The 14,421-nt window shown below is 51.0% G+C and overlaps 6 protein-coding genes across 6 annotated transcripts; 4 read left to right on the top strand and 2 right to left on the bottom strand.

Moving 5' to 3' along the window:
* Positions 1-2,626: 2,626 nt before the first annotated feature.
* On the top strand, positions 2,627-3,245 carry QC761_509762 (uncharacterized protein; the record flags this gene model as incomplete). The annotated part of the gene is made up of 2 exons (XM_062880181.1): positions 2,627-2,884; positions 2,958-3,245. The coding sequence occupies 2 exons, from the start codon at positions 2,627-2,629 to the stop codon at positions 3,243-3,245; spliced, it is 546 nt and encodes a 181-aa protein (XP_062731512.1).
* Positions 3,246-3,602: 357 nt separating this feature from the next.
* Positions 3,603-4,037, bottom strand: QC761_509759 (uncharacterized protein; the record flags this gene model as incomplete). The annotated part of the gene is made up of 1 exon (XM_062880180.1): positions 3,603-4,037. The coding sequence occupies one exon, from the start codon at positions 4,035-4,037 to the stop codon at positions 3,603-3,605; it is 435 nt and encodes a 144-aa protein (XP_062731511.1).
* Positions 4,038-4,829: 792 nt separating this feature from the next.
* Positions 4,830-6,374, bottom strand: QC761_0085520 (uncharacterized protein; the record flags this gene model as incomplete). Its single annotated transcript, XM_062872898.1, has 3 exons — positions 6,010-6,374; positions 5,353-5,472; positions 4,830-4,841 (listed from the first exon to the last, which is right to left on the bottom strand). Exons 1-3 carry the CDS (start codon positions 6,124-6,126, stop codon positions 4,830-4,832), a joined length of 249 nt encoding a protein of 82 aa, XP_062731510.1. The 5' UTR covers positions 6,127-6,374.
* Positions 6,375-7,885: 1,511 nt separating this feature from the next.
* Positions 7,886-8,620, top strand: QC761_509755 (uncharacterized protein; the record flags this gene model as incomplete). The annotated part of the gene is made up of 1 exon (XM_062880179.1): positions 7,886-8,620. One exon carries the CDS (start codon positions 7,886-7,888, stop codon positions 8,618-8,620), a length of 735 nt encoding a protein of 244 aa, XP_062731509.1.
* Positions 8,621-10,306: 1,686 nt separating this feature from the next.
* Positions 10,307-11,194, top strand: QC761_509750 (uncharacterized protein; the record flags this gene model as incomplete). The annotated part of the gene is made up of 2 exons (XM_062880178.1): positions 10,307-10,697; positions 10,785-11,194. The coding sequence occupies exons 1-2, from the start codon at positions 10,424-10,426 to the stop codon at positions 11,192-11,194; spliced, it is 684 nt and encodes a 227-aa protein (XP_062731508.1). The 5' UTR covers positions 10,307-10,423.
* Positions 11,195-12,051: 857 nt separating this feature from the next.
* Positions 12,052-14,334, top strand: QC761_509740 (uncharacterized protein; the record flags this gene model as incomplete). Its single annotated transcript, XM_062880177.1, has 3 exons — positions 12,052-12,384; positions 12,441-12,648; positions 12,701-14,334. The coding sequence occupies 3 exons, from the start codon at positions 12,052-12,054 to the stop codon at positions 14,332-14,334; spliced, it is 2,175 nt and encodes a 724-aa protein (XP_062731507.1).
* Positions 14,335-14,421: the final 87 nt, after the last annotated feature.

The raw sequence follows: 14,421 nt of genomic DNA, 5'->3' as shown, positions 1-14,421 counted from the left end.
CGTAATTACCATCAAATAACACCATCTGAGTAGGTACGCATATTACATTGACCAAGATCCAAACACCTACCTGGTTCGTCGCTACATCCCAATGATAAAGGGCCATTCATCTCTTCTTACAAAGCACTTCACATCCTCAAGCCGTGGAAAATGATTTTATTGGCCACTCCAGGCTTGCCACAAGGTGTCATTCTTGCATCCCACCATTCTCAATCTACATAACACAATTTTGCTATTCCATCTCAATTTCTCTCAATCTTTATCTCATATCCCTGCTCATCCGTCTCACTACAGCCTTCACACCCGTCCCCGAGCTGACATTGACTGTATCTCTCCTCTCTATAGACCACCTCCATGCAAACTCCTCAAACCCAAAGTTAAAAATGACCTCTACCATACCTACATGACACTTGCATCCCCTGCCTTAACCAGCCAGGTGTGTCTTAGAACCTGGAGTGACTCTTTCCTCAAAGCATGGTGCAATGGTGCGTCGCCGTCTTCATTCTTGATGTTTGGGTCGGCCCCTTTCTCAAGAAGGAGTCTCACAGTATCAGGAACTGACCACTGGCACCCTATATGAAGCGGGGTCCAGAGGTCACTTTTCCTGGCATTGATGTCAGCTCCATGTTTGACCAAGCTTTGGCAAATGGCTAGGTTATCCATTGCTGCGTGGAGGCTTGACCACGATTTGGGAGTTGTCCCAGTGGACTTCCGTCTTGAAGCTCAGCAGGACCTCAACAGTTCTGGAGTTTCCTGTATACGCAGCTTTGTAATGCTGGCTTTGGGCCATTGTCTTTCCTGGATTGTTAACCCTGGGCCCCATGCTCCAGAAGTAGCTTGGCAGCCCCTGCATTTAGAAGGAGCCTGCGGATGCCTGGAGACATACCCTTGCGGACAGATAGAAGCAACGGCGTTTTACCATCGTCATCAGTCTTCCCCATCCCGCATACAGTAACTCCCCTCTGTAACTGTCATGTTTGGTTCCACAGCTTTGGAGGATCTCTCTGTCGGTTGTCTCGAGAACCAACTCAGTTTCTTTTCTCATCAAATCCGACAGTAGGTATTGGTCGTTGTCGGAGAGGACGCTCTCATCCACGTCGTGATCGAGAATGCTGTATTCAACCAATGGTGCGTCTGGAATCAAGCCACGGATGGTTTCTACTAGCGGCGAGAGGGCGCTCTGGGATGGCTGATCTTAAAAACCGACCAGAAGTATCCGGTGAGAGTGATTAGCACGCACAGAGATATCAAGTGATATGGGCATGGCAGGTAGTCCACAAACGTAAAGGTCTTTTCTTGATTGTCTCGAATGCGAGGCATGATGTATGAGCTGTGGTAATCGATGATAAAATCACAGATGGTCGAATCTCTGCTGGGCGACTGGGGTCATGAAGGTTTGGAAGGGAAAAAGGCGAAGTATATAACGGCTGTCACTGGCAAACAGCGCCGTCCACGGGGTCGTCATGTCCGTGGCAAACAGCGGTGTCCCACGAGGCTTTCGGAAGAAAAATGGATGGCCATGCTGAGCAGAATGTCTGTAATCTGAATGCTGAAAAAGGCAGCGCGATGCGGGCGGGGTTAAATGGCGGCGACAGGAGTAGTAACTCGTTTGTAGCGGCATTCCGGAAAGTCAAACGTGGACAGCTCGCTTCAGATGGCTTCAGAGAGGGAACAGCTGAGCAGGAAAGTGTGAATTTGGAAGAACAATGCAACTATATAGCACTGCAACTACAGTGAAATGGTACAACATAGCTGATTACTGCTGCACCTTAATATTGGTCATGCACCAGAACTGTGATCTGGCCTTCATCCTGCACCGTGACTCCTCCCTTGGTGGACTGTACCCAACTCAGCAGACCACCTCAACGTGCAACGAGATGGGTTGCCGAGAGTAATCTCACCGTTTGGCCAGAGCGTCACAGCCTTTGCCTCTAGTTTGCTCTTTCCGGGCTGTTTTTCGTCTCAGACACGATGGCGATGGCGGCGTCTTTGAATAGCCGTTTGCTTCCCAGTCTCCAGAACTGGAACCCAAACACTACCAAGGTGGCGGGACTGTTGTCATGGGCTTTTCCCATGCGCCCATGGACCACACGGTCAACTCGGGCCTGCAGTTGCAACCCAAAGCACAAGTCGTCAATTACGTCGGGTCGTTGGATCTCATCAGGCTCATCAGTTTTCCGGTGCGTCCCGCGATGCTCGGCTGCGATAGCCAGCTGAATGGGCGCAAAGAAGAATTCATCGCCTGCTGCGGCTTCCCATCGATGGGAAATGTAAGTATTGGCCATTCTCGTACTTGTTGGTAGTCAAATCAATGCTAATATCTGTTACTATGAATACAAATCAATATCCCCATGACAACCCAGGTTATTTATCTTCGGAGACCAGGCTCATAAGACAATCCGCTTGGATAAGGTGGAGTTCTCTGTCCGGCCTCGCGAACATAAAACTGAGATGGCGCTCTGCGTGCACGAGATATTCCCAGGTGCCGAGCTCTAGATCGCCCGTCTAAATAACTCTAGCCAAACGAAACCCAACAAGAAGTTTTTCATCGCATCCTGCGTCAAGGCTCTGCAATGAGCCCTTGATCAGAATGTAGATATCATCTCGATGGGGCTGGACGTACGAGATGAAGAATGACGACACCCACAAGCCCGACCCTGAGGCGCTCATCAAGGAGGCTGTTGAAAAGAACAAGGCCGCATTGTTTGGGTCTCTCCAAAACCTGCCTTTTGAGAACTTCTCCCCCGTGGGCCTCAGCAGTGTCATCAAGATCAACTCGGCGACGCGGAGCGGTAACGTTGTGGGCAACAATTTCCACCAGAGATCGGATTTCATCCTGCCTGGAGAGGACATCGAGATCTCCCGGGCCAGCAGTGTCAAGAAAGTGAGCGGGAGCTCCTTTGCCACAGCATAGGTATGCTGCCGGACTGGCGGCACTTGTGCCATATACGATCAAGGTGTGGGAAATCTTTGATCAGAAGGATGGCGCCGAGGTCCTCAGGATCGTCAAAAGATCGGCGGGCATGAAAAGGATCTTCAGGTCTCTCTCCTCGGGGACTGTCGGTGAGAACAGCAACGTTGGGCCCTTTGTACGGCGTGCATTCATTGTGCTCAAGGCTGAAGATTCGGTGGCGGGCAAAAATGCAAAGCAGAGGCGGTTGAGGAAGGTTATCTATAACCTTTTTACAGATCAGATGAGACAGGATTTGGGGAAGGTTCATGGTTCTTCACCTTTGCCACAGTAGGCTCATTACCTACACGTTGGTACCCGCAAGCGTTTTTGTTGTTCGCAGTCTCTCTCTATTCGGGCTTTCTTTGGATTCGTTGATAAAAGCACAGCAAAGCAGTCGTAGGTTTAAAAAAAAGATGTAAATAAATATAAGCGAATGTACTAGCTAAATGTACCTCCAGTCTGGTCTCCTCCAGGTATGCTAACAGCTCAATCTCGCACACATCAATCTCCCCCATCAAACACCTCCCACCCCAAGAAGCGAATGTAACAAACAAAGTATCCTCCATTCAACCCAAACCACCCGTCGTCCATCACCATTCTCCCTGCCAGATCTCACCTCAACCTCCCCTCTCCCCCACATATCCACTCCTCAAATCCACCACCAATCCCCCGTAATCCTCCCTGTACCAAGCGACGCCAACCTCTGAAACGCAGTCGGGCTCAAGTCCAAATCACCAGCAGCGCACCCAGGGCATCTATCCACAACCCTAACATCAACCGTTTTCCCTTTATAGCTAGCCCGAATCATCCTCCCACACAAAGGATTGTTGTTAGGGTTCCCATTCGGGGTCTGAGGATCAAATACATGGCGGTTAAGCGCAACAACGAGCTCACCGTCGTTGTTCCACTTTCCGCAGGCGCCCAGGCCGGTGTTGTACCAAGTGAACTGTCCTCTAGCGCGGGCAGCAATCTCACGGGCTTCAACCTCGAGGGGAGAGGCCGGGGCGGGTGTGGTGGGGGCTGCGGAGGCGAGGGAAAGGAAGGCCACCGCGAGGGTGGTGAGTGTGCTGGTTGGGATGAACATTTTGGTGGGTTTGGGGGGTTCAAACGTTTTGCTTGTGGTGGGTAAAGTACTATTGTTGGTATGCTTGGGCTCCTGATGGTGAGAATGATGATAAAAAAAGGGGTAGCGAAAGTGAGGAGAGAGCGTCCTTGATATAGATGTCACAACATGACTTGACCTGTGACTTTCATGTCGTGGACCTTGAGAAGCTAGGATCTAGTGACTTCGAGAGGAGACGACTCCAAGCCTGTTCCGAAGACCGGCATATCTCTGCCGCTGTAGTCAGCCTGTCTCTGGAAGCCCGGAAAAGGAAGTTCGACGGACTATGATGGTGTGGGTGTCTCATTTACAGTCAGCATCGTGAAAGACTGTTCTGCCGATGTCTCCATGTTCATTACTCCGTGTCTCCGTGCTGTAAAATATCTCAGTAGAAGCGGCGCTATCAGAATGTCGACCTGCCCTTTCGAGCCATCGTCCCACGGATTGAGTCCTCCATGATATGTCTTTGATGCAAAGATGAGAAATCGCCTCACCACCGTGAGGCGTGCTTTCTTTCCCCGTATCATCACCTATATATCAAAGATGATTAGCGTGGTGAGATTCAGTTCGAACTACGCCTGAGTTGTGACGATGGGGACGTCCAAGGCCTCGCCAGATCGGATCGAGGGGAGAAACCTGTCGCCTCAGCCAACACGCATGGCGCGTACTGTACATGGGGCTGATAGAGCAATGTAGGTAAGTAGGTAGTCCCTAATTTCCACCATCATGTTGTAAAAAGTCCGCAAAGGCTCTGAATACAATGCAATGACCGACTCAAACCACAATCTACTATTGGTATTCTTCAGTATCACTGTATCAGCCATTAGATAGTCCAGTTTCACCTACCACGCCACGTTAACTGATGTCCAAGTATTCAGGTGGCTGCTTACAGTCGACGTTCTCATTGGGTGGAATGTCTCATGTCGGAAGCCTCAGGGGTTTGCAGACTGCAGAGGGGACGTGGTCATCATGGTGCAGAAGGACACGGAACTGAACGACCTGTCAGGCCTCCGGATCGACGGGATGCAACTGTAGTCTGTCTGTTGAGGTCAGGGACTCGGTGCCTGATTTGTGATGCCGTCATGCCGTGGCACCCATAGTGCGAGAGCCCTCGTAGGTTCCTGTCAACCTCCTCACTGTGGCACGTACACAACATGAGGGGAAAGCGAGCGAACTTGTGTCATCGGCAGTCATCATTCCATACTTACCATTCTCTTGTCTCACAGAGCCGGTCTGCCGGACGAGTTAAACATGAACTCCGACATGGGCAGGTTGCTTACTCATAAAGCTAATACACCCAGAGGCCAAGGTAGGTGTCGAACCGCCGAGGCGGGAACGGAAGCTTGTCCCTGACCCGAAGACGGGCACTCCCGCCTGAGGCTCTGCGGTCCATGCACAGGGTCATTCTTGATCGATCCTTTGTCTTTGTCGTCAGTATCTGAACACTCAGCAATACACGTTCCTTTCTTTGATACCGTAGTCATTCTGCCAGCATTCGGTGATGCAGAGCTCTTCTGTAAAGTTCTGCTGTGCAACCTAATGGATGTAGTACGAGAAGGCTTTGGAATATTTGCATCAAACCCAATCAGTTCAGGGGTGTAGCATTCCGGTAGATAACATGGTGACAAGAAGGCACTGCCGGCAGCCGGATGGAAAGGCAGACAGAGCAATAACTAGTTGAGTAGTAACTGACCGAGACAAGCCGCTTACGAGAGATATAATCTGTCACCGTGGAAGAATCTGCGGTGGCAGATTATGCCAAGACTCATCGACCGGTCAAGGTGAAAGATCTGTATGAAGGGAGCACCCAGATGAGGAACAAGGTTGAGGTTACACGGTCATGGTCTAGTAAGATCGGTATGGCCGGCAGTAGTTGATCGTCGTTTACATTACCATTTCTGTTGCAGAGAATATGAGCGCAGTTCATATCACGATGTCTCGCCAGTGAGCTTACATCATTCGGAACCCTAACCGTCGATCTGGGCGACAAGAGATTTGGAGAATAGAAGAAAATATCCAAGAAAACATTGATCAGTTGAGAACAGTGCTGGTTGACTTTCTGGCGGCACATGATGGAATTCAATCATGTGGATGGAAGTCAATCAAACGACAAAAAAGCGACCTTCAAGATCAAGTTCTGTTGATGACTGGTGGTTCACCGAAGGTCAAATCCGACCACGGTAAACACCCTTGAGCTGGTAAGTCCACCGGGCTCCTTCCAAGTTTGGCTGACATAATTTCAAACGGTGGAAATCGAACAGCAAAACCAAGGAAAAATGGAAATTTAGAGTTTGGCAGGCGGCAGGTGGGAGCAAGTCGGGCAGCTGACCCCAACGCGCGACCATCAGATTGGTCGCCTGCCACTTCAGCATGGCCTCCCAGCCCCATCATGCATGACCTGAAAAACATCACCAACGTCGAGGTTGGGCCGCGGCATAAACTTTATATCTTGCAAACCCTCGCCATCGTGATTTTATTCTTTGTTTCTGCTATGAATCATTGTGGTCAGGCAATGGCCACAGGTTAAGACAGCGCCCGCATGATGGGCTGGGGAAATAGCAGGAAAATGCTGCTTAAAAGGCTGCCTCCTTGTGTTGGACGTCTTCGGGCGTTCATTCTTTTTCTCTCAGTGTAATCACTGGTCATTCAAACCGCACTCGTTAAAATCTCAAGTTTCTTTTTGACGATCTGGAAGCTACACCAAAGCTACACCAAATTACAGATATCAACCATCACCCAACCACCACTGTTGACCGGACTGAGATTCAGCAGCCTGGTCAAAATGGTGTGGCCCTACCCGTCCACCCCCGAATACAGCTACGGCTTTGGGCACAACTTCCGCACTGGCCTGGAATGGTGCATATTTTGTGAGCGCTACAGCTACTGCCACACAACCGGGTACTTCTTTTGCTATGCCCGCACCCGCAGAAGATATCGCCGAACCTACCGTCGTGACGATGACAACTACTGCTGGTATGGAGATGACTGGGCCACCTGCCGGCGCCGCAACCATGAGCGTTGCCGGAGGTGGATCCCCACTCCAAGGCCATCGACGCCTAGCTTGAGACGGTGTCGGAGCTGCCACGCTTATGTTTGAGGATGACGATGAAGATGGGGATGTTTTATGATTACCGCATGGGTTAAATTTTTTCGTATTATTCTGGTACGCCCTCTGTCCAGATTGCGATCCTACACTTGTGCTAATTCTTCACTAAAGTTACCGTTTATGATCGCACTTTGCAGTACCTGCCTGGTAGCTCGCCATTTCTTCCTTTTGTCATGCTGTTTATTAGACCACCGGATACCCCTCATTTCAAGCCTAATATCTCATTTCTGTGTTTTCTCTCTTTTGTCATTGGCCTTTTCTTACAATGTGCGTTTAGCTCTCGAAGAACGAAATCATGTATTCTCACTCATTGATGTAACAAACATTCACGGCAAGAGATGGACTTCAACCTCACTTCAATTTTGTATCCTTTACATCATGTACTTTAGATCCTGGAGTTTCTTACACTCCCTCAGAGATACCCTTCTTGCAATTTACACCTTGACAACCTGAATCTATCCCCGCGGTGGAGAATGACACCGATGAAGTCGGTGGCTGTTGAGTGCTGCAGTCACTTGCAAACTTTAACAACAACGATCAACCAGAGCAAGTTTGAGGCAGTGAATTCCTGCAAAATTACCTACACCGCACCCGGAATCCCATTTTTCACGATTCATCTCCATCACGAAGCTGCATTCATTCATCCAAGTTCATTTATCCGGATCAACGCTTGCCAGCATCATCATCACCCCAGCCGTTACCATCACCGCAAAGAACCTGGAACATGGACGACATGCCACCATCAATCGATGAGTGGTTCATGAACCTCACCGGAAACCGGTCAAAATCAATAGTGATAGTCGCTGCCATCGTCTGGGCTGTGATATCCTTCCTTCTCGCCAGTGCGATGGTGTGTTCGCGTGCATGGGCCGATGACGAACCCAAGTGTATCAGGGTCTGCCGGCAGGAGGGCTGCTTGTTCCCGTGTTACTTTATGCTATATTTCCTGTTTGTGTTTACATTACCGGCTCTCCTGGTTGTAGGACTGGGCGGCTTCCTTGTCGTTATGGCGTCTGGGTCTTTGTCTGTGTTACCTTATGCAGCGGTGCAGAAAATCGGTATCAAGACGTGCTGTGGGGTGGAGTACCCTTGTTACAATCTACCTGAGTTTGAGAAGGAAAATAAGAAGGCTAAGAACAAAAGGAAGACAGATGTCGACCTGGAGGTTGGGGGTGAGAGCGAAACCGACCGAGCTCTTTCTGTAATTAGAGGAGAGGGAGCAGCCCCTGGGACAGGGCTTGTGAATTCTGCACCGCAACCTCAGGTCCCCATGTTGGCCGCACCAGAGCGAGCAGGAACGGCCGTGCCGAAGCCGTCTAGATATACAGCCGCAGAACAACCGAGGCCAAATACATACACTCAAAGACGCTCTAGGTCCCGTGGGGCGGTTCGACCAGCCAACAATCTCGGATCAATACATCAGCAGCACAGAGGGGCTCGCTTCAAAGTCGCACTTTGACTGCTGAGAACCTAAGTATCTTACACCACAGGATGGCGGATGTTGAGAGTTCCCAAGCTCGCGCAGGGGCAAGTGTAACAGCCACACAATCTGGGAATGAAACACCGCCTCCTCGGTATGAGGAATCGGATACACAGAACAGGACGCGGTGAAGGGAAAGAGAGGGACCAGTCTTGGTGATGGGTTAAACCTTTGGCCCCGGATGCCATCTCATCCACATGACTGGATTAATACCAATGAGTCAAGGAATGGTGGCTGAACAGAGCTGTTTGCGTTAATGACAAAGTTACCTCTAGTCAGATACCTTGGTGACAAAAGCCTGGCAGATAATCATAAAAGTTTAACCTCTGTGGCAGTCAGAGCAAATTTGAGTCTATAAGGGCCGATCATTCGGTCACAATATCTCAATAAATTTGAGTTCACTTCTTGATCCATTATCAGTTCCTTCTCCTTCCAGCTTCATTATGTTGGCCAGTTTACTGTACCTCCCTTTAGGTATATAAAGTGCCGCTCCTTAACTTCCAGGTTGCTATCGAACTATCTACCTTACCTAGCCAACTTCCTGTTATCAAAAATCACTAAAGCAACTAAACTCGGAATATCATACCCATCAACACAAGGGCAGTCATGCCTGTTTTCGAGCCTATATCCACCATGCTTCACAGTCCTCAGACAAATACAACACCAAGCCAAGATACAAACAACGAGTTCAAGCCAGCACATATTTACAGGCCGTGGTTATTCTGGGCAGTCTCGGCCTTCATTATGTTGTTAACTAGCAATTCATCAGTTAAGTCCGAAAGAATCTCCTGTCTCAGCTTGTTGGACAACAATAAGGATCTCAAGTTTCTAAATTTCTGGCGTGGAGAGTTCTTTCTTTTCCCGCTCTACTCCCTCTTGAATGATTTCGCTCTTGTTTTGTTGCCAGTATGTTACATGTATGGCCATGGGTGTGGCCGTGTGTCTGGTCAGCTGGGTGGTAGTGTAGTACAGAACCGCATCTGATGTTGTATACGAGTTTGTTTGGACGGAAGGGAGCGATGAGAGGTGTGGGCAGAGTGTTGTGATTCAACCATCACAAACCGAGGCGCCTATAATCATGATGCCGATACCGGCAAAGAGGACGAACATAGTGAACCTATTTCCTTACCATAGTGGTCCGGGGCGTGGATGGAATCTGGAATAGTATTGGGGGAGGTGGCACTGAAGTAGGGGAACTCACCAGCTAAGCCAGGTTGCTTAGGAAATCCAAAAAAAGGAAAACGCCACGATGGCGCTTCAGGAGTGTAGTTGGTAATTTGACATGTCATGATCGAAGTTGATGGGTGAGAATGATAAAAGACAACGTGCTCCACATGAATCGACTCACTCAAGCACTCAGCGCCAGATTCGGGAAAATAACACAGATGGGGATCTTTATCGACTCCCGATAAGTGATCTAAAATTTCAGTAACATGAATTTGATGATGCAAACACAAATCTGATAGCAGTTGAGTCTTACCAGCGCCGTGGTAGCGGCCTTCAGGTCATGTGCCCTGCCGATAGTCCTGTGTAAGTGGACTTGCCCATCTTAGAAGCGGAATAGGGCTGATCCACTGCAGCCAATCAGAATGCACCAATTAATCGGGAGATGCCCCTCATCTTTCGACCCACCCAGCCAACCTCCGACCGTGCCGCAGCCGTCCAGCCGCTCGTCCAACCGATCGGGTCACCAACAGTGGCCAACCCATCGGCCACCATCCTTTGTATACAACCGAGACCAGGTGAACCCTTCTTACAGCGACAACAAACAAACCAACAAACATGGGCATCATCCGCAAAACATTCACGACTGCCTTCCTGGCCACGGCCGGAACTGTTGGCTATCTTGGCACAACCACCCGCCTTGAGAGCCCGCTGCCCGAAGACGACCCCTTATGGCGGTCAAAGAGCTTCCGCAAATACAACCGACACAATAATGCCTCAACGCAAGACCTCGTCTACAAGCGCATTCCACTTGATAAAATCAAGCCCGAGCTCCTCCAGCGCGAGGGCGATCTGGCTCTGGAGTTTTGCCGTGGTGTCTGGGGAGGATTAGGTGAGGCTCACCCTCATCCACCGCCCACCCAACCAGTCACAAACCACGCCATATCCATTTTTGGAACTAACTTTACATCTCCTGCAGGATATCGCTTTCAACGGGCCTATCTTGCCCGGAAATACCAGAGACCCGCCACCGCTGCCCAGCTATGGACTGCTGATCAGCTATCCAAGTCGACCTATGAGCCAGGTACACAGCTGACTGACCACTTTGAGGTTGTTGAGAAGACACCAACTGAGATTGTTGTCCGCTGCGGTGATACGCCGAGGAACGCGGGCCCAAGAGACTCGGATGGCCTTTTTGTCATCAGTGCCAGTGTTGACAAGGCTCGTGGCGAGGTGGTTCTTGGACTTAAGAGCTGCTTTTTTAACGGCAACAGCAGGGTTGAAGGTATTCAGGGGCCAATGCCGGGATGGATGGAGGAGCTGCACAGATGGTATTCCCGTCTTTGGCTTGTTACAGGGTCTTGGAGGGTTACGTCTTCCTTCTTGTGATTGGGCTTTGTGTGAACCCCTCCACTCTCGTTTGGTTTGGCTTGGTAACCGATCTCACCACCACAGCACAGCGTGCATCTCGGGGCTGGCTCAGCCTTTTGGACATCGATCTTGGACACGCATACAGACTTCTATCTACAGTTCATACACCGGAATCTAAAAGTCTTGTGCCTTTCTACTACACCTTTTCTTGGAGTTCAGATCACATTTTCAGAATCTCGGCCTGGAGCATGACGTTTCCGATGTGTCCGGAACGCGGATGCGGAGATCAGCGGGGTAAGCGAGCGGGGCTTTCCCGCCTTATCGAACACCTCCATCCACCCTGCATCCGATCAAGAGTGTCACTCTTTGTTGCACGTCTTGCTTACACCAGGATATCCTGTCGATACTAGTGTGAGATGTCGAGCAAGTGTCACGGAAGCCCATGCATATCAGGGCGGGGTCCTGACGGTAACGGAAGCGAGGAACAATCTATGGCAGACTCTAACAGAACAGATGGTCGACGAAGTAGGTTCACGTGGGGACAACATATGCGTCCGCCACACCGGCACACCAAAGACAGCAACGGCCCAGTCAACGGCACAAAGGATTGGACAACAGCTGGGCGCCCAAGAACCGGGATGCGAACCCACCATTTACCTGCGGTTTTTAGGAACAGATTGGGCTAGCTATCCCGTATCTCGACCTGTCTGTCTTATCATTATCAATGAGGATAGGGTGGAGTAACTGTTCATTCATCTCTCCCTGCACTCCGCCTCAGTAAATGGTTTTGATATATAAAGGGGATATCCTCTTTGGTTGATTCACTTGTTTCTCCTTTCATCACACAACACAGACATACTCGTCACATCCTCACAATGGTTGCCAATCAAGACGCAAAGGCCGCCCAGGTCCCGGTCATCGAGACTGACAACACTGCTGCGGTCAAGGCTGCTATTGTTTCCAGCGAGGCGACCAAGGCTGCGCCGGTAACACATCCTCTTGGTCCTTTGACTGGTGAGGAGATCATCAAGGGTGCGGACTTGGTTAGGTCTGTGTGGCCTGACGGGACGAAGCTCCAGTTCAAGGTCAATACTCTTCATGAGCCCGAGAAGAAGATTCTTGCCCCTTGGCTTGCTGCTGAGAGGGCAGGTGAGAAGCCTGCGCCACTTGAGAGGAAGTCTTTTATTGTTTATACACTTAGGGGAACTGTAAGTCTGCCCTTCCACTCTACCGTCACTGCTCAAAATGCTAAACTCCATCACAGCACAATGTCCATGAGGCGGTTGTCAACTTGACCACTCAAAAGGTCGAGTTCAACGCCAAGCTTGGGCCTTTTGAGCACCCCAACAGTGATATGGCTGAGCTTGAGGAGGTTGAGAAGGCCGTGCTGGAGATTCCCGAGGTGAAGGCCGAGATTGAGAAGCTGGGTCTTCCCGAGGGGGCGGTGGTTGTAATGGATCCTTGGATTTATGGTACGTCTTTTTGCTGATCTTGGGAACCCGGACATGAACTAACACTATACAGGTGCCGACGGTATCAAGGAGGCCAAGTTCTTTGACGACAAGCGTGTCATGCAATGCAACCTCTACCTTCGCGACCCCAAGAACTCATCTGAAGAGGACAGCTGCCACTACTCCTTCCCCCTTCCCGTCTCTCCCGTCATTGATCCGGCCACCCTCGAGCTGGTTCGTATCGACATCATGCCTACCGGCCATGACGAGACCATCAAGCCTTTCACATGGCAGGACCGCCCAGCAAACGAGTACATCCCTGAAGCCCACACCATGCGCACCGACCTCAAGCCTCTCCAGGTTGTCCAGCCTGAGGGAGCCTCTTTCACAGTTGAGCCCTTCTCTGAGCTCGGCCGGACACTGAAGTGGCAGAAGTGGGACTTCAAGGTCGGCTTCAACCAGAGAGAGGGCATGGTCCTCTACGATGTTCACTACGACAACCGCCCCTTGTTCTACCGCCTGTCTCTCTCAGACATGGCCATCCCTTACGGTGACCCGCGCAACCCTTTCCACCGCAAGTGCGCCTTTGACTTGGGTGACGTCGGTGCTGGTTTGACAGCCAACAACCTCCAGCTCGGCTGCGACTGCCTCGGCAGCATCTACTACATCTCCTCTGTCCTCGGCAACGCCGAAGGCAAGCCCGTCGACGCCCCCAACGTCGTCTGCATTCACGAGCAAGACTCTGGTCTCCTCTGGAAGCACACCAACTACCGCACCAACCGCGCCGTCGTCGTCCGCAATCGCGAGCTCGTCCTCCAGTCTATCCTGACGGTCAGCAACTACGAGTACATCCTCGCCTTCATCTTCAACCAAGCCGGTGACATCACGTACGAAGTCAGGGCAACGGGTATTTTGTCCACCCAGCCCCTCGACCTCGACCTCACCGAGGTGCCGCACCCCTTTGGCACCGTCGTCCACCCCGGCGTCCTCGGCGGTTACCACCAGCACTTCTTCTCCCTCCGCGTCGACCCCATGATCGGCGGCCACGGCAACCAGATCGCGTACGAAGAAGCCGAGGCTATGCCCCGCGACCCTAAGCTCAACCCTAACGGCCACGGTTACATGGTCAAGAAGACGGTCATCGACACCACCGGTGGTTACGACCTCGACCCGAGCAAGAACCGGACGTTCAAGATCCTCAACCCATCAGTCAAGAACACGGTCAACAAGCTCCCGGTAGGCTACAAGGTTCACGTGCCCCCCTTCCAGCCCATCCTCGCAGACAAGGACAGCTACCACTACAAGCGCGCCGAGTTTGCCGATCGGAGTTTTTATGTCACCAAGTATGTTGACGGGGAGCTGTTTGCGGGCGGGAAGTACACCAACCAGAGCCATGGCGGCAAGGGAGTCAGGAGCTGGGCCGAGAGGAAGGAGGATTTGACAAAGGAGCAGGACCCGGTGTTGTGGGTGAATTTTGGGATCAATCACATCCCCAGGGTTGAAGATTTCCCGGTTATGCCGATGGAGATGTTGAAGGTTATGCTGAGGCCGGTGAACTTTTTTGACAAGAACCCGGCGTTGGATGTGCCGAGTTCGAAGCAGAGTTTCAACTGCAGCACTGCGTTGAATACGGCCGATGAGCTGGCGAAGAAAGTGGATGGGTTGGCTGTTACGGGGGGGGAGATGAAGGGGTGCTGCAAGGCTTAGGGGTGATGGGGTGATGGTTTTTTCTGTATGTTTATTTTTTTTTGGCCTTGGATTTACGCATATTTGCATGAGATGGGTTTCGTACCA

The sequence above is a fragment of the Podospora bellae-mahoneyi genome, chromosome 5 (genome assembly GCF_035222275.1).
Source record: "Podospora bellae-mahoneyi strain CBS 112042 chromosome 5, whole genome shotgun sequence".
In the NCBI taxonomy this organism is placed as follows: domain Eukaryota; kingdom Fungi; phylum Ascomycota; class Sordariomycetes; order Sordariales; family Podosporaceae; genus Podospora; species Podospora bellae-mahoneyi.
The sequence above is the reverse complement of the archived record's forward strand: the minus strand, read 5'-3'. Positions and strand labels throughout refer to the sequence as shown.